Below are 20,254 nucleotides of genomic sequence, written 5' to 3' on the forward strand. Positions count from 1 at the left end.
CACAATCGCACGGAGAATTAAATGACGATATTAAAGTTATAAGAAACACCGGTGTAAATACTAACCATATGGGAAACTACATTTTTGAGACGGCAAAAAGGTTGTTTGTTGGAAATGACTCGAAGAGTTAACAGAATGTTTGAATACATGCAAGTATGTATGTCTAAATGGATTTATCTATGCGGATGTTTTTATGTTCCTCTGCTAAGTTTGAAAACAATAAATGTGACCTTATTTGCATGTTTTCATTTCAAAGGTTTCCATTTATTAAGTGCCATTAACATACACATAAACAAGTGAAATTTATTTCAACTAAAATGTAAAAAAATCTCATAATTATATATTTGCTTAATTTTTAATGTTAGCTTGTATTCAAAAAGAAAGAAAGAAAGAAAGAAAGAAAGAAAGAAAGAAAGAAAGAAAGAAAGAAAGAAAACCGAATGTATAGCTTAAGGGCGAATGTTCTCTGAGCTGTGAAATTGCAGCCCATGGTGCTACATATTGTACCAGAAGCTCTCTCCAAAATCAGAAACAAAAAGAAAAATCATCCTCAAACCTGGCCAGAAGGCAAAGGACGTACAGTAGCCCCATGTTTAACAGGAACAAACGACTTTTACTATATTATGATATGTACAATATAATCATTTTTAATTTAAATAACCAATATTTCATATTTCAACACAGATATTCAGATATAGCTGCTGCACAAATATGCATCTTACCCAGCAAATTTATCTGAAAAGTCTGAAACGAAAAAGGAAGCATTTCTTTGTTCCTGTTAAAAGTGTTTAAAACCTATGCATTTCAGAAACATCGTGTTAAAAGAAATGTTTGCCGCGTCAGGTGAAATAATTGTTAACATGACGCTAACCAGTTCAATAAGTTTATTTAGAAAATGGGAGAACTGGATTGCTGTAAATATCCATAACATGGATCCAGGAAACGATGTTGAAGTCTAAATATATATATATCATGTTTTCTCCAAGCCTACTTATCCACAGAGTGCAGATGAGTTCAAAACGCAGCTAAGGCATATGTTTGCTTTCTTTTGTTGAAACGTATGATACTATCAATCACGCATTCAGTTTCACAAATAACCTCACAAATAAAAAACAACTTTCTCTGGACATTTTAATCCCCCTTTTTTTTAAAAAAATCCAAACCTATGATACTGCTTACTTGCTACCTAAATAGCCAGCAGGTTTATTGAATTGATCACTTGTATTGAGGAGCTAATGATGCAAATCCAGAGATCAGTATCTTCTAAAACACAAAAAGTTTATTTTTCTTTAATTTCCTCCCAGAGCGGATAACCTTTTTGAAGTGTAAATCGAAGAAGGTGCTTCCTCTTAACAAAGTTAATGAAAATTCTTGTATATCCGTAGCTGGGAAAACGCAAACTTCCCTGCACACACAGTACCTCAGAGACCCAATTTCTAGATTAATAAACATACATAGAAAGGCCTGTTTATATATATATATATATATATATATATATATATATATATATATATATATATATATACTTAAAAAGACAATTACAAATTATTACATTTTTGGAGGTGTTCAAAAGCTTTCTGAAGGAATTAAGAATTCATAATTGAAAATAAATTACAGTGAACAATGGAATCTAGATTAATGATCAGATTTTTTAAAAATTGTACATTTAAATAAATAAGCATAGAAAATAATTTAAAAAATACATTAAAATACATTTAATTGAGGTGTAAGAATAATTCAAAACAAATGTTTCTTTAGTACTAAAAGGTGTTCTCAATATATTGTACTTGAGTGGTCCTCACTGATGTCTGCTAGTATTTTTATTTGCGCCTCTTAAACACACAAGCACACTGTTACTTATGGCTAAACACTAAATATCGGGATATACAGTATATATACAAATCTGCAAATTAACTGACGCATTTGACAGAGGCAAAGAAAAACTGAGAATTTTAAAAGTTTGAAACATTTTGATTGAGTGTCAGTATTACTTTGTTTTAAATTTACAATGTGATGCCTCCAGCATTTAAATAAATAAAAATATAACGCTAGACTAATGCTGTGAAAACAGTGCGAAATTAGATTAGACTGTAAAATCCAAAAGACGGAGTGACTGCTAAAAATCTCACTTTCTAAGTCAACAAAGCCACGACATCATATCATTAGATTTGATCAGTTTTGGTGAGCGGAGTTTTGGTTTATTTTTACAGCTAAAGTTTACTGAGCTACACTGTACTGATCTTTCCAAATGACTTAACGCGCCGTTAAGAATCACGGTGCATAAGTTGTAATTAAAGACGTGTAAATGAATGTGGTTGGAATTTAGGAATGCATACAAGTTCATGCAAAGCAAGTACAATATGTATTTTATAAAATAAATTACTGTTGCAGGATTTTTTATATATAAATCTTAGCACTGGCTCTAAATATATACTTATTTTATGATATTCATCCAAATATAATAAAAACTGGACGTGAAATTCTCAGGAAGATATCTGCTTTGGGTGCAGCTCAAAACTAAGACCACACTGACAGCCCAAAATACGCGGTTTTCTCCTTTCCGCCGATCATAGAAATAAGTACGCGTCTCACTGTTATAGTCGAACCAACTTCAAACTTTTCTGTTTTTCCACTATTATCACAGGATCTTAGATAAATGAAACCAAGCAGCGCCATCTACAGAAGGATTTAAAGCACAGCTTTAAATAATCCGACAGTTCACCGATCACGCTTAGTCGTAAGCAGCACACACACCAGTCCCGGTACACCCCCTCCCCGACATATACTTCACAAATACACACAAACTATCTATCTATCTATATATATATATATATATATATATATATATATATATATATATATATATATATATATATATATATATATATATATATATATATGAATGAGTGTGTGTGTTTACGATTTGTAGAAACGCTGATGAAACGTATTAGTATTACAAAAGCAATTTTCGTTAAATTAATTTATTATATGATGTGTTAAAAAAAACCCACGTGTATGAAAGAATATTGAACAAGTCCTTAAAACAATAGTAAGTTCACTTGCACACAGTGCTCCTAATTTTACAGCTAGATTGTATATGTTATGTCAATAGCGTTTGTTTTGCACGTGAGGACACACATGCTCGCACAGGTCTAAATAAAAAGAGGTGCATGTTTATGTTTTTTTTCCTGTTCCACGCTCCCAAAATAATTTTTCTTCTTATTCCAAGGTAGTTCTAAATGCCCTAAACACTCTAAACACACAGTCCCACCCAGCCCCCCTCGTCTGTTACTCTCCCTCCCCTTCGCAAGTGTCAGATGAAGGGACCTCCTCATTTGGGCTTGAGTTTTTTGCGTTGGCGAATCACAAAGTGTTGGAATCTATTGCCTTTGTCTGACAAGTCATCCATCTCTAAGGGGGTAGATCTGAAAGGGAGGGTGTGTGTAAGCTTTTAGAAACAGACACACAGGGAGAGGGGCTTCATTCTCAACCCAAAGCTTCTAGCAAGCGCATCCCACCTTTCAAAAAGAGAAAAAAAGAACACAAGACACTCACTGTGTGTCCATGTTTTCCCTGTCATCTTTATACACATATCTGATCAAACCCGAGAGCTGCCATCCACAACGACGAGGTCACACGGAGGAATTTCTGCTGCAATTTTAAACGAAGACACTGGAAGACTCCCTCTGCACAGCCTATAGCTTCTTCTCTCGTCACTATGTGCTCTAAAACCACCCAATAAAGTCCTGCTTTTTGCACATTTGTTGCTCTGTCTTACACATAAACGTTTTCAGAGAAACAAAAAAAGACAAGAAAAGAAAAAAACATCGGTCATGTTTCTCACCTGCCAGGCATCCCTTGTCTCATCGTTGCACGGACTCTACTGACGTTCAAGAGACAGAACGAGAACACACTCCGCAACTTTGCCTTATTTTTTTCCTCAGAAGTTACCATCAGATTGATTGAATTCGGAGACAGACATTCGTTTCCATTATTTTTTTTTTCTGCTCATAAAATATCTGATCGTTTCTTTCGGTTTTAAGTTTCATCACCGAGGCGAAACGGCGGCTTCAGTTGATTATTTTTCTTTTCTTTGCTATCCTATGGATATTCACTGCAAAGCAGACCCCTTCTCAGCGATGCACCGTGAGTACAGACTTCTTAATCTAAGTGTTTATGCGGTCATGTTGAATTTTGTCATTATCAATTGTGTTATGAGTTAAAGCGACTTATAATTAGCCACTAGAAATTAAATTTCATGTCACAAGGTGTTGTGTTGACTGTATATTTCGGATAATGTAAAACGGTAATGCGATCATGAACGAGCCTTTTGAGAATCGAGCAACTAGCTGCTTATAAGTACAACGTTACGGTCATATGAGCAAATTTTTAAAATACCTCGTCTATATGGCTGTTTTCAGTTTTTAATCAATGCAATTCAGTAGGAGAAGACGACCCAGATCGTAGCGAAATATTAACATCAAGAACCATTTACAACTATTAGTGGGTGGAATTATGAAAATGCTCTAGCAAATTATAATAAGAAAATGTCTTCAGGTGTTCTTGTCCAAATGGTATTGCTGTTTAAACTTACGTAGTTTACGTTTAACCGTTTATATACGGGAAGATTTTACTTAAGTCTAACGTTCGCAAAACACGGGCCTTAGAGTATTAACCGTCCTTCATGTAATACGTTCAGATTTGAGAAAACGGGTTTAAAATAATCTAAATCGTATTAAAACGTGACAAGAGCGTTACAATAAGGAAATATTATTAGATTCCAATTGACATGCGTGTGGCCATCATCGTTATCTACTTTAGAAAAAGAGACAGAAAACTAAAATTAAGTGCAGTTAATTTGAAGTTACGTTAAGATCAAAATTCAGCTGGCACTTTCAGGTTTGCTAATTTATTTATTATTTTTAAATAATTAATTTCTAATCTTTTTTGCCTTTACCATCACCAAATAGTCTGTAATACGAGTTATCAAAGAACTGATCAATTATTTATAATAAATGTGCAAGGAAAATTAAACTGGTTGTAACTTTATAACCACAGCATGTGCTATGCTCGAGAATAACAACAAAGTAAAATCTATTTTTGACTGTATTCTTACAGCAAAATATTAGTTGGAACACCATACTAGTTGGTAAGTAATTTTGATATTTTTTTTCCTTGTGTGATCTGGCAAAATATTCTTACAGTAATGGTTTCGCGGTATTAGTTGCGTCAATATTAAATAAATGCACTCATACAGCTTATTAATAATAAAAGTAGTTTCAATTGGTTAAATAAAATGAAAAGTATAGAAATACTGAGTAATTCAACATATTGCTTAAAAGCAATTGAAAGAAGTATATGAAATTACTAAGCGTTTTTTAAATATTTGAAAACATGTGCACGTTGCTCTCTGCAACTTTCCAATCAATGACATATTAATTGTTTTTGATTGCCTTTGTTTATTGGTATATATCTATTGATATATAACGGTTCACTATATGGAATACATTATCAGTCTGTCGCTATTAATATTCTGGCAAGATTATTGAGATGCTTGAAATGGGCATTGGATAAATATGGACATAAATAATAAAACAAGCGCTTTAAAGCAGTTATTGAATACGAGTAACTACTAAACACATACAATAGTAACATTTCGCAAAGTATAATGAAAATGAAATAAGCAGCCACAAAATACAGATCCTTACGACTACATCGCAATGCACTTTAAAGGAGTACCGCACTGTGTTACCTTTTTTCTTCACTACTTCCTCCTGCAGCCCAATTAACGATACGTCTCCACATGATATCATTTAAATGATCATTTCTTGGTGACAATAAGCCATGGTGGCCAACTAACCTTCTGGGCCACAATTCGTACTCTTAGTTACCTCTTTACTATTTTTCAAAGATTATGCTGCCGCGTGCGTACAATTTTTGTATGCTGTCAAAATAACACTTGCGGGTTTTCTTTTCCTGTTTTAGGGCATGGGGGTGTAAACCAGCTAGGAGGGGTGTTTGTGAACGGCAGACCCCTACCTGATGTGGTAAGACAGAGGATTGTAGAGCTCGCGCACCAGGGAGTGCGACCCTGTGACATCTCAAGGCAGTTGCGGGTCAGCCATGGTTGTGTCAGCAAAATTCTCGGCAGGTAAGACATTGTTTCCGTTTAATGTTTTAATTGCTATTTGAACATAACGATGCTGTAACCGCGTGAATGTGTTTATTTGAGTCTTTATTAAAACGTGTGGACTGCTTTCAAGAAAGCCATTGGTTTTCAGATAGGCTGCGATATCATTTTTTAGATGTCACCACTAAATATATTGCGTAGTATTTAACGAAATATGCTAGCAGATCAGAGTTTAGATGTGTTAAAACTGTTCTGTGGATGATTATAATCTTTAATGATTTGCATGGTATCATTTTTAGAACTTTTTATTTGCCAAAGTGAGCAGCATCTTCATCAATGACAGTTTACAGTACAACATTTCCAAATGTAAAAATACGGAAAGAGTAAAACAATCCCATCTTATCAGTGTTGTGGCAGGACGCAACCATCTTGAAATAAAGTATTCAGGTATAATGACAAAATAACAATAAAATCCAATAAATACATATTAAACAATGTGCGCTTAAATTTATGACAGGCCTCCAAACTCACACCGATTTATCAAGGACACTAAATAGGAGGGCCTACATAAAAGTGCCCGCATAGTCACACTGATATATGGCCGGGCAAAGGGGTTTAAGCCATTCAATAAAAATATAATATGTTCATTTTTTATTTATTTGAAATTAAATAAAACATTTGCGGCAACTCAATGCAGAATCTGTTCGCTTCAAACAAAATGAACAGAGTAAAGCTACAGGAGAGAGGCAGCTATTTTTTAATATTTAAAAATCATGAAAGAGATATTGTTAATATGTTTTTAAGTAACAGTTTCTTCATTGAAAATGAATGTGTATGGAGTATGGTCTTTATTTATTTACCCATTTTTGCTCAATTTTCTAATAAAATAATTCATGCATATTTCATAGTATCCAAAGCAGTTTACTATTGTGATCCGTACAGAACCTGCCTAACTGGGTGTTTTAAGCACTGCGTAATTTCCTTTTTTTCCTTTGTAATTCGTTAACTTTAAAAACACAATTTATGCTCTTTTATGAGTAGTTTATTAAGAACATTGTTTGGTTCCTACTTACTTTATTGTATTTTACCGTTGCTGAAGTGGAATGTTGGCATGGAAAAAAGAAATAACACATGAAATATCAGTATAAATAGAATATACTGCAATTTCAGTGAACTATTTGTGGTTTATTGCAGAATTTTATTTTTACAAAATACTAGGTGGAATGAAATATCTATGTACAGAAGCAACTGTTATTTTCAAAAATAAAAGCTTGTTGTAAACATTGAGAAAACATCATTTGTTTTTTCACGTATGTCCGTTATGAAGGGGTAATCGTTTTTCATGTTTAGTTATAATTTGTGTTATTGTGATTATTACAGGTATTACGAGACTGGCAGCATTAAACCTGGAGTTATTGGTGGTTCGAAACCTAAAGTGGCAACTCCAAAAGTTGTGGAAAAAATTGCAGAATATAAACGCCAGAACCCAACAATGTTTGCCTGGGAGATCAGAGACAGGCTTCTGGCAGAAGGCATCTGTGACAATGACACTGTTCCCAGTGTATCATCCATCAACAGGTAAATATATTTTGTACAGGATAATTTGAAATGCTCAAGTGCCACTATTGTCGATGGTATAAAGTTTTCAGCCTGAAATATGCCATCCATCAGCACGCAAACAAATCGTATCTGGTTAACAAAAAGTAGAATTACATGGTACTTCGCCGGAGTACGAACACATTTTAAAATATACGCAAACACACATTGAAAGCGATAATAAATGATTTTCATTACATACTTTCGGGAACTAAAGAGTTGTGTTCATATATTTTGTTCGAAACATACCATGAAGATTGATGAAGGAAATGACTGTTTCCATCAAAATTCAACTCAACAAAATTTAAATTTCAGAGCAGATCGTATGGTCAACAGACCACGGGAAAACTGGCAAAGAAAAAAGTTTGTGGGTGGACGAAAGGAACCGGCGAGACGCTTGTCAGATACACGTACTTGTTTAAATCCATTATAATGAAACTGATCATAGTATTGAGAACCTGCAGAAAGATGTGATCGTGAATACACTGGTAAATGCAGGAAAAGTTATTTATTTTCCATAAAAGAGGAAAATTGTTCATACACTTCACTGTCGTTTTGTTTGTTCATGAAGTGCCTCCTAGTACAAGCATAGTTCAGATTATCACATCGACAGATACGGCAGATGTAAGGTTTACAAATTGCGCAATTTTTTGAAAAAACGCACACTTATACATAAATAAATACATACATACAAAGATAAATAAATAAATTAATAAATAAATAGTATTCCTAAGTTTGCGAGGGGTGGGGGTGGGGGGGAACGTGAAATCTGGGAGACGGACCTGGAACTAATAATAGAAATGCAGACATTTATTTAATGATGCGTGTAATTGAAAGCAATAAACGTAATCTGAAGAAGCGACTTTAAGGACGTTATTTTACCCAGTATATATGGAAAATGCATCAAAAGACCCCCTTTTCATAGCAATCACTTTCTTTAAATAGAGAGACTGAGCAAGCACTGAAGGTTTCTTGAATCCAACCGATTTTTTTTTTGTGTTTGTGGTTACCTGTAGCATTTAATTAGAATAATACTTATTAATGAAGCCTTATAAAAATGAGAATATACCTCTGTTCATTGAGGGTGGTCTTTATAGTGGAATTCAATCCCAAATCCTTCAACAATCAGCCCTTACAGAAGTAGATCTAAAGCTGAGAGCACCACAATCACATCTGTCTAGATGAAAACCGATCAATACTGAGTAACCAGATCCACTGGCACTGGGAAATAGACAGCAAAATAGTTCAATATTAGGGCTAATGTGATAGAAAAGGCCGTTTCTTCAATGTGAAATGATAGTTATGTTATCGAATAAAGTAAGACCACATCTGAAGCACTATCACAGTAATAGGAAATAGCACAGCAAGCTGACAGAGCAACACCGGCATTTGCCATTTCAAGCGCAGAATAAGGCGATCATCTTGTTGTAAGCTGTTAGCAGTGTAAACAGATATGACTTCGTTCTTAGAAAGCACTTTACGTATTAAAAGTGAAATTCATGTTTTCATGCAATATTAACAGTGTGATGAGGGTATCTTAATGTCAGGCTCCACGTTTGTATCGAGATTACCATAATAGTTTCATCTTTTTTTCTGTACAATGATATTATATTATAAACAGACTTTTGGTAACATAACGGAACAATAAACAGTTATTTTCTTAACTCCAGAACCCCGTAACAATAATACAAAATAAAGGCATCCTTCCTACTTATATCCTCCTGTCTAGCTGATGAAAAACTTTGTATTAAATCTTCAAGCCTGTATTCAAATTTTTTTCTGTGACTTTAAATGTGGTTTGCCCACAAAAAGTGGTGATGTTTCATTCTGAATATGAAGATTTGTGTAGTTGTTCACCTGAAGTCAGAGTTTATTTTAATTCAAAAAAGGTATTACTGGATGATAAGCGAATATAAACCTAATATGAATATATACTGTACATCCTAGAAAATAATGAGTTGCTTTTCACTTAGAAATGAAAACTATCTGAGCCTCATTTTTAAAATGCAGATAAACATCCTTCTTATGTTGGGCTATGCATCAGAATCATGTATCCTGCACTTTACAGTATTTCACCATGTGATTTCCAGGTCAGTATATTGCAGTAAGTGAATATAACTACAAGTTTAATAAATTCCATGTTAATAAGGCATCTCCAGAAACCTACACTGTACACCATACAGGCAAACACCTTTTAAAGAGGGGCAACCCAGAGAAAAAGGCAGGGAAAGAGGAAGAGAGGTAAAAACTCTCCTCAGGAGCACAAGTAATGAACTTTGCTTAGGAGGCAGTCTTCCATAGAGCTGGCATCAACATTACATTTTAATGAGCTGATTGGAGAGCAAGGGCAGCCTCACATAAAACAGCTTACAAAATGAGAGAAAAAGACAGAAAAAAGGGTGAAAATTTCATTTCATGCACCATGGCTGCTTAAAAAAGGGCAATTTGAGCGGGTTTCTACACATGTATGTGATAAATTTTAAACGTGCATTAATCACATTAAAAGAGCCTTATAAACTTTTGATTTCTAATTAAATTCAAGAGAGTGACTTAGAATTGGTGCACTCTGTGGGCCTTTGTTTATGTGGGAAATTAAAATGCAAATACAATGACATTTATTTCTATTAGCGGAATAAATTCATAGATCTTTGTGGTTTTTAATTGACTACAGCTTTCTTTGATTATTATTCTTTGTGTTGTCAGAGATTTGAAATGTGGTATAATATACCAATCTAAACTTTTAGATTCCCCATCTTTCGTTGTACTTATTGCTGCTAGCCCTTACATGTAGTGACTAGGTAGAAGATATTAACAGACAGAGAAGAATATGAGTTACTCAAATTGATCACAACTGTTGAATAGCTCTGCATTTGCTATTAACCATTACAGGGGCATGCCCAATAATTTAAAAGTTGAAAGCTTATTCATTAGTTTTATATATTTTAAAATGTATTCATTGTTTGGTTACGGAACCTAGATATTATATATTTAAAAGGCACAACTTAATTATACTAGCTATATATATATATATATATATATATATATATATATATATATATATATATATATATATATATATATAAAAATATGCTCTGTTCACTATGCTTATGCTAATTATTTCCATACTATTATTTTTAGTTTGCCCTTTGTCAAAAAAGTGGAGTCATTCAACTATTTTTTGGTCACAATTTTCATACCATTCCATCTACTAATTGTAATTGAGTCATTCTTTTTGTTTGGTATTTTTTTTATAATACATGTAACGTTTCAGTATGTATATACATGCACAATATATACAGTGTACATATAAATGCATATGTATGGTATGTACAGTATATAGAGTCTAAAACATATGTAACAAGATGGATGGATCTTAGATTCCAGACATGCAAATAACATATTTCCTTACAGTTTACAATTTGTTAGGCACACACATGCCAACCTAACAACGTTATATGTGAAAGATCTCAACTATACAATAGTAACACTACTATTCTCGAGATGTAAGTACATTTTTTATTTGTTAAAAGGCAATGAAGAAATCCTCATTGGAACCTTAATTAGACATTGAACAGGAGACGCAGACTCTTGGTTATTACGGCAGGAAAACTGACCTCCGATCTGATGACCAAACAGCCTGTTCAAGCTTTAAATACTTCTTCCCACTTGAATTATTAAAGATTACACAGGGATGAGTTTGTACTTTGTGTCTGAGCAGCTCACCAGGAATTACCACAAAGTACCTGTTTGTAGACATTAAAAACCCAAGGCCCTCAATGGGTTTCAGTAGTATTGATTCAGACTCAAAGCAATTTTAATATTTCTTCAGGGAATTTTCAGCAACAGCTGAAGTCATTAATTCACCATCCCAAATTGCTTATTCAATATCAGGAACATGGATTCCAAATAAAGTCCTTCAATTTATGTAGCTCACAAGAGTCAAGGGGTCAAATAATTGTTATGGAGGGAAGTTAAAAATCCAAATAAAATATTGATATGTGTTTTCCAGAGAAGGCTGGTAGCTTTTGTCGCCTTGCCCCAAGGACAGTGCATTGAGAGGGACTGGAGGCTGTGAAAGCTATAGAAATTAATTTACATGGACTGTTTTGATCATTAACTCTTAGTGGGTAGTCTATTTTGGTGTGTGTATGCGGAGCAAGGCCATTACTTGAACTAAAAACAAAACCTTCCAAATTGTTGTGAATTATTAGCCCCATGAAAGGTACATCTTATTTCCACTGCTATTTTCAAATATTTCTTTGACTTTTCTTAGATTGTTTTTTTAAATTGTAATACTGCACTCTTTTCAAAGCCCCCAGACTCACAATTTTTCCTGTTATCTTGATCTACCCATTGTGCAGGAAAAGCCATGTGGTTGCAATGTTTCAGTTTGTGATATGGCTTCAATTTGGACTTAGAAAACGGATACTTCATCTTTCATGATAAATAGTATTATAGTTTACAAATGATTGTGGAAGCAAGTCTCCTTATAAAGCGTCATACGGATTAGATGAATCTAATGCAGGAGTAAGCCAGTGCACAGCAATAAGACAGTATTGCTTTCCTGTCACATATAATTTATAGCTTTCCATTTGCATCTGTTTGCCTGTGAGTAATCCCCAACTTTTTATCCCCTAGCTCTGATCAATAGAATCTCATCCACATTGGCACTTGGGGCTGTTCAGTTATACAGAGGTGTTTGATTTTGCAAGTTTAAAGCCAAGACTCTTGAGTCATTCTGTAGACGTTACACAAAGAGGTGGTGGTGGGTATGGGGGGGGGGTGGTTGTTTCGATCAGTCCTGGGCCAGGTAGAGTCACTGAAGCTGATCATTGAGGTGAATTGATGTGATTTCATGGTTTGTTTGCAAGATCATTCAGACCAAGGGGTACAATGAACACTGTGCTGATATTTTATGTTAAAGATAACTGACTCCTTCAAATTTTGAATTTAAACAAAGATACATTAGCTTCTACCAGACGAATCTTAGTCATGTATTTGCTTTCCCTACTAAAGATAATGCAGCAATTTTAAAAGAAAATTGAAATAGTATATAAAACATCTTATCTTGATAAAACTGCAAAACCTAGTTATTCAGCTTAGAATCCTGCTCGGTGAAGATTACGCTGTGTCTCCAGTTTGGCTTAGAATATTTACTTTAAATCATGCAAATAAAAAAAAAGAACTGCAAATTGCCAAAAATGGCATATAAATGCTTAGTTCCCTATTAGATACATACTGTAAAACATACTAGATATTGCTGTCTTTATTTTGTACAGGATTATTCGGACCAAAGTTCAACAGCCTTTCCATCCATCACCAGACGGAACTGGAACACCACTCTCAACACCAGGTCACACTATAGGTAAGTCAAAATGTAAATTTTTATTCTATTTATTAGTATAATCACTGAAAGAAGAATCTCAACATGCTGTGTAAAGCCAATGATAAGCTGACATTTTACCTTTTACAAAAGCTTGAGTTTGTGTGGAATAGAAAGCTAAAAAACTGTGATCTGATTATGACAAAACTGAATTCATTGAGTGAGAAGTTTCTAATCTGTAGGATTGGTTTTTTTTTTGTTGCCTTCTAAAATGCCATATAATACAATAAATAGATGCTCTTCACCAAATCTAAATCTAAATATTCAAGATGTAAAAGCTTTGTTTCTCTTGCGGAAACAATTCGGCTGAACAGAATAAACCAGTAAATGTACAGTATATTAGAACCAAGAACCATAGGCGAAACATTGGTAATTATTGCAGATACCTTTGGAGAAAAAGGTTTACCCATTACAGTCAGCTTCTCACAAATATTTCTTGTATTAAGTTCCAAGCACGGCATCTCCACCAGTTTCCAGTGCTTCAAGTGATCCAGTGGGCTCCTATTCTATTAATGGCATTTTGGGAATTCCACGGTCAAATGGAGAAAAAAGAAAACGAGATGACGGTAAGACAAATGTATTTTTTAGTGCGATACCCGCTGGATATGGCATTCCTAGTTGTGCGTTTTGTGTGGCTTTGCTGTTTTTTTTTCGTATATTTGGAATCGCCTCTCTAAACTTACAATTAGGATTCTTACCTTTATTTCATCAAACAAATCTATATTTTGGGGGTATATATCATTGTACAAATAAGCATGAATGGCAACATACTGTTTCTTGCTGATATTGAAATGGTAATGGTGATTGGTGAATAAAGTAAACCTTGCCTCAGTATCAGAGTGGTTTTGGTGTGCACTTTGGTTATTGAAATTTGTGATTTGAAAGCAAGTTGCTGTATATTTCTGGAAGTGACTTCCTTAAATTGTCTTTGATTTTTAAATTTGTGAGAGCTTAAGTTGTACTAATATTTTACAGTTTTTTTAATTTTATGGGAAAATATATAATCACAGCTTTAAACAGTGAATAATTCAATCAGGTGCATGCTTTGAATATACAGTAAATATTCTTCTTTTCTAAATTTACAAAGGCACAATGTTCTGTGAACATTAGGTTTTTATTAAAATACTATCGTACAAAAATATGTTCCTTGTCATTCAGGGATGGGAAAACAGAGGTTCGACAAATCTATCAATGTTTTTCAAAAACAATAACACTCAATAAGGTACCAAATTAGAAACCGTACAAATCCTCATTAATATCAATGTGTTTAATCAATTTAAAAGAGCACACAAAGTCTAAGCAAAAGAGTTCCCATTTTATTTCACATCTGACCTCCACTTTTGTCAGTGTTGTCTTCTACAATTAATCTTAGCTGAAATGATTAAGAAGAGTTAGGATAATTACATGTCAAGATGATGTAGCCAACCACCCAGGTCAGCTGGAGAAAGCACCGCTGATGCTGAAGACATTTCAACACAGTGACTCAAAGTAAAATGATTTTTTTTTTTTAAGTAGGTGAGAGAGTGGAGATAGGCAGCCTGGGGGCTTATAGATTATCGGTTTTGCAAGCAGTAGGCTTTTTAATGTTATTGAATAAACATCTCCCTTGTGAAAAATTGAGCAGAGTCAGTAACACTGAGGTAGTGTGAGAGACTGGTCTTGCTGGAAATTATTTCTAAAACTACCATTTATCAAAGGGACCAGAATTTTTTTTTTTATTTTTCCATTTCTTTCCTTCTCTGGTGTGGGTCGGCACTCGGGGGAGGAAAATAGGATATTATAAGTTGTGTTCACAAACATTTGCTTTGCTTGGTCAATCACAGAGTACAACGGATCGAGTAAAGCTGGGGGGTACATACTGGAGGATTGCGAGCATATGATAGCTTGTGGTAAATTACCTGGAACAAAAATAAAAAAAAGGATAACTGACCATGGTACAAGCAGTAATTTAATTTTCCTTTGACAGAAGTGACGTGGCCAATGCTAGTTGCCTGTACAAAAAAGTGCTTCTTGTTATAGTTTACTCAGTTAGTTAGATAGATAGATAGATAGATAGATAGATAGATAGATAGATAGATAGATAGATAGATAGATAGATAGACTTTTCCTTCTGATGATTAAGCTCTCTTCTCAAATCCCAGAAGAGAATCCACCAGTGAGAAATTGAATGGCAGGGAAGATTAGGATGTACCTAGTCAAATGTCAATCAAGCCTCAGCTTAGAGTAAGTTTCCCTGTACTTTGATTGAGAGTGATGGAGAAGCAGGCTAAACCAATGGCAAATATATTGTGGAATGTGTTAATGAAGTGTTTACCACTTGTTGTAAAATGTGCTTCATAAATGTCCTTTTTTCATCTTTTTATCCCCCTAAGTTTCCTTGCTGCTACCCTTCAGGACTGACATATAGTGTATTGAAAGTGTGGCTTAGTGTTACCAATGGATAATACCTTTCAGTCCACTCATCTTGATGAAGGCAGTTATGAGATTGTCTCCAGTTTTGCAGAGTAGCATTAGTGCCTTAAGCTAATACCCATGGCACTCATTCATGGTTTAAATTAAATGTAAAATTATTTTTTGAAGTGGCATTCATAATTAACTGTGTCTTTTATAAGAGAAAAGCATACTTACACTTGAGCATGTTAAAAGACAGAGTCAGAGTTACATTCAATGTGATTCATTTGGAACAGACACACACACACATTGTTTAGAAGTGTACCATGAGACACTTCCTTGCTAAGATAAAATAAAACTCTTTTATTATAGATTGCTGATGTTGCTAGAGCCACTAGAAAAGTTTTTGAGACTACTAACTGGGGTTAATGACACAAGTTCTGATGAATATTCAGTAATCATTCCAGACCTCCATCCATTTACCACAACCCACTCAGTCCCAAAAGTGGTTACAATGAACCAGCAGTATTGACTTGAGAGCAAGAACCAAAGTTCTCTCATGCCGGGAATTTCACATTTACCAACTAACCTAATATACACATCCTTGGTATATCAAATGAAGCAAGAATAGTTGAAGAAAATCTATACAAGCAAAGAAGAATGTGCAAAAATGGACCATACCCTGACATGCTTCATACTCAATTATAATGTACGCCTGCTTTACTATAGCAATATGAGACAGGATGGCAAACCATCGTCATCCACTGTGAAAATTGAAATGAGTCCTATTTCTGCAGGGTTCACTGACATTTGGCTAAGAACTAATTAATCTTTTTGTCTTGGAAGTGAAAGTTCATACTTTTTTCCTCTTTTTTTTTTTGAATATCGTAGAGGACAGAGTGGGACAAAATCAGACAAATGACTTAACCCTCAGGTATGGTCCCAGGTGTTCAGGCCTCAAATAGTGAATTCATAGACACAGCAATATGCCTTTAGCGACTCCAAACCATAGAAAGTATACCACAAACACTTCTTTATGACCACCTTAACATCCTCTTGCTTGTCAGAGCTCCAAAAAGGGATGGTGATTTTAAATATTTAGTATATATAGCAATGCACATCCATTGCATATATTGTCTAAATGCTTAAAGGCGTACAGCAAATTCCTAAAGCCACTGTCTCCTTGAAGGCTATCACAAATGAGGACTGAATGACTCTTATGATTCTAGTTTTAAATAAATGAAAAACCCAAACCTCTTTCAGAAAATCATTAAAAGCCATGCTTCATTGATATGGTTATGAATTTTTCAATACATGTTACACCCTACCAGTTTTCAGTATAAAGAAAATGAACCCTTTTTTAAAAGCTCTAAAGTCTAAACTGCCATTTTTAACCTTTATATTATAGGTTAGAATAATGAGCAAACCTACTATAAATTAAAAAAGAGTTTCACTGTGAAAACTAAAACATGAAATATTTTTAAAATTTCACATTCGTACATAAAACTGCAAAGAAGACGCACAGGTATTGTCAATCTGTTTTATTCTTGGAGGCGTTTCCTGGTCACTAAGGTACAGGACAGCGTCTCCAGTTTAATCACCATTGCTGACTCAGCAAGTGACCCTGAGCTAGTCTTTTAACCTGCAAGTGTGCTAAATTTAGAAACATCTGAACTATGGAACTGGACAAAAGTACAAATAAACATGTAGTTTATTTATGAAATTAAATGGCATTATTCACACATACCTCACTATGGCAGTAAGGAAAACATTTTTATGGTAACATAAGACACAATAATTTGCGTGTTTTATGTTACCATAAAGATGTTTTCCTAGTCCCAACCACACTGTGTCCTGTAACCAGGCTAACCTGGCAATGAAAACGTCATGACTTTCACAAAGAATGACTATAATTATTTTTATATTATTTGAGCTACGCATTCTTACTGTATCAATTAGACATATATTTTTTGATTTTCTAATTTAAAAGTGTATGTTTGGATTTAACTACCAGTCATCCACATTTGGATATGAAATCCACTTTCTTGTAAACATCAAGTGACTGAAAAACATGTACATATACAAAATAAAAAACAATGTTTATTTTAGTTTCATTTATTTTCAATATATCTATGTTATAGTTACGGAGTACTTGATAAAAACAGTGAATACTAAGAATGCCCCAGCTACAACTGAGAAAGACTGGTCTGTGGTGGTATAATGAGATACCTGTATTTTTTCACAATGGTAAGGCATGAACCAAAGCTTTTAAAGGATTCCTAGTCTGAGAACGTGAACAGAGAGCTACATTTTTGTGTAATCATTAGGATTTAAAAATGTGGTTTACCTGCGGGGCTATTCCTCTAATTCTACTATGCGCTCTGAAGAAGTACTTTGTGTGAATGCAGTCCTTCCTCAGATGTTTTGGTTGTCTCCATTTCTTCCTTTTCATTCCTACAAAGTGATCCTATGGCAGAATTTGATTTTTTAAATTGAACCCTAAAAGAGACTACTGTGCTTATTACGTTTTTAATAAATGTAAAATTAAGAAGGTACTAATCATATTATTTGTTAATATTTTGGGCATACTGTCCAGCCTACTTAACATACAACAACACAGTCAATGCCTAAATGTAACACATTCCTTTGTTGTTCATCAACTGAATAGCTCCCAATGTGCAAATAAGCAATACGTGTATAGATTAGTGTTACTCTGTCAAGGCTGCACTTGTTTGGAGTGGTCTTCAATTTTAATAATCAGCCTCTAATGAAAATTTGAAAACTGGTCATTTGAGCCACCGCCAACTGGAAAGAAAATGATTTGTTATTTTAAATATGTTTTTCTTCACACTATGTAATGGTTATTTTTTACACTTTAGAATATCTTCAACTTGCCTGGCATTTATTTTACTAGAGAGATTATGTATTGACATGCTAAGCAGTTTAATACTTAAAAAAAATAATAAAATAATTTGCATCCAGCATGAGAATGGTCACCAGCAGCACAGCATGATAACAGAAAACCAGCCACCACCCTGAGACAAAAATATTCTTTAATGCTTTGGATGGTTTCATGGGAAAAATGCAATCTTGGATTTGGCATTCCCTATCTACCAAGTCAGCACTGCCCTCAGAGAAAGGTCCCCATTAAAGAGAGGATGTTGAGATAATGTAGTGTGACACACATTATGTACACCAGGTCTTGGAAAGAGGAGCTTCACAGACACAGGTGTCATAAGAGCCATTAATCTGCCATTGTCATGTGTTACTGCAAATTAAAAGTAGCATGTTACAATTGCTGGCTACTGGTGGTGCTGGCAGCACGAAGGAGGGGTCTGGGGGTTCCTTGGAATTTTTTTTTTTTTGCTCTTTGGTGAATAGCCCCCTGCACGTTGTACAAAGTGACATTTAAGAGAATTTGCAATTCCGCTGAGAAAAGCTATTAATTCGCAAATTAACATCGCTCCCCCCTCCCCTTTACCTCTCCCTTGGATGTGCAAGCTATTGAAAAGACAAAAGAAATAGCCTAGAGGAGAAGACCAGGCTTCACTTCTATCTGTATCAAGATTGGTATCACTGCTTGCAGATATATAAACCAATTACTTCAGCAACCAAGTGTGTGCCTCAACTTATTGCTTCCTTTTTAGGCCCTGAATCCATATCCAGATTTCTTTGTGTATCTCATTATGTAAAGTAGAATGTACTCACCTTGCCTGACGCATAACTAGTCCCGGAAATTAGGCCCAAGTGGAATATATGTGTTTTGGCAAGACCTCACTTGATTTGATGGTGAGCTTTGGTCTAGGCAAATACCGGCATACTGTATACATCATGAGAAAGTTTGGTTTTCAGACTTATTCATAAGAAAAGTATTTCAAAAATCAGAATGCTCACTTAACATTTACATTTTTCTATAAAACAAGTATAATTATGTTCCTGAAAAATATAAGTGGTTGTTTCAGTAACAGAAGTTTAGCAAAATTGAAAAATTAAACAAATTTAACATCTGCGGAATATTACCGTTTACATATTTGAAGAAGCACTAGATTAGCCCTAACCGAAAATCAGTAAAATATCAGAATATCACAACATGCTGTCAGTCTTCCCTTTATGTATCAGATCAACATATTTTGCATCTGATGACAATATGGCTAAGTGCCTGACTGAAGTTTCAAACAAATGAGTGCATAAGCAAAGAACATGGCTACAATCCTTTGTGTATTAATTTGTTTCTGGGCAACCCAAGCATGCCTGTACTCATTTAACTTATCATAGTGGTTAAAATGCATTTAATCACAACACAAACCAACACAGGTTAGGAATATTTTTCAAAAGCAGCCTATTGAAAAAAAGATATGGCATATGATAGTAATTAGCAAAGTAAGACACAAACTGTGGAATTAAACATAGTTTTTGTGCATTCACTTAATCTAGCTGTCATTTACTACAACCACTTTGTTTTGGTCAGTCAAATAGTGGTGCGGTCACTACTGGCAGATATGGCAGGGGGCAAACCTGGATGGCGCACCACTTCAAATAAGGCAAATTGACCTTTATGCCTACATTCACATTTGGCCAGTTTAGTGCACCTGCAATGGACCTGAGAGTAATTCATTGGACTCATTGGCGAAACCTAAGGAAACAATAACTGAACTCACACAGTTAATAAATATATTTAAGTTTACCTTCACAGCACATTCACATACTCTGTGGTAGGAGTGACATCATTTATCTTGATTATAATTTTATGCAGA

The 20,254-nt window shown here is 34.5% G+C and overlaps 1 protein-coding gene across 3 annotated transcripts in view; it reads left to right on the top strand.

Annotated features, from left to right (window-relative positions):
* pax2a (paired box 2a) overlaps nucleotides 1–20,254 on the top strand; it is a 48,447-nt gene that overhangs the window by 4,197 nt on the left and 23,996 nt on the right. For 2 of the 3 annotated variants that reach the window (XM_039772472.1, XM_039772456.1), the window contains exons 1-5: nucleotides 3,485–4,146; nucleotides 5,986–6,151; nucleotides 7,511–7,708; nucleotides 13,006–13,091; nucleotides 13,556–13,675. In XM_039772472.1, coding sequence (XP_039628406.1) covers nucleotides 4,104–4,146; nucleotides 5,986–6,151; nucleotides 7,511–7,708; nucleotides 13,006–13,091; nucleotides 13,556–13,675 — 613 coding nt within the window. In that variant the 5' untranslated portion in view covers nucleotides 3,485–4,103. Of the gene's footprint in view, nucleotides 1–3,484; nucleotides 4,147–5,985; nucleotides 6,152–7,510; nucleotides 7,709–13,005; nucleotides 13,092–13,555; nucleotides 13,676–20,254 lie in introns of those variants that run through there. The other variant, XM_039772462.1, reaches the window with a different exon arrangement.

Source organism: Polypterus senegalus, chromosome 1 (genome assembly GCF_016835505.1).
Source record: "Polypterus senegalus isolate Bchr_013 chromosome 1, ASM1683550v1, whole genome shotgun sequence".
Classification (NCBI taxonomy): domain Eukaryota; kingdom Metazoa; phylum Chordata; class Cladistia; order Polypteriformes; family Polypteridae; genus Polypterus; species Polypterus senegalus.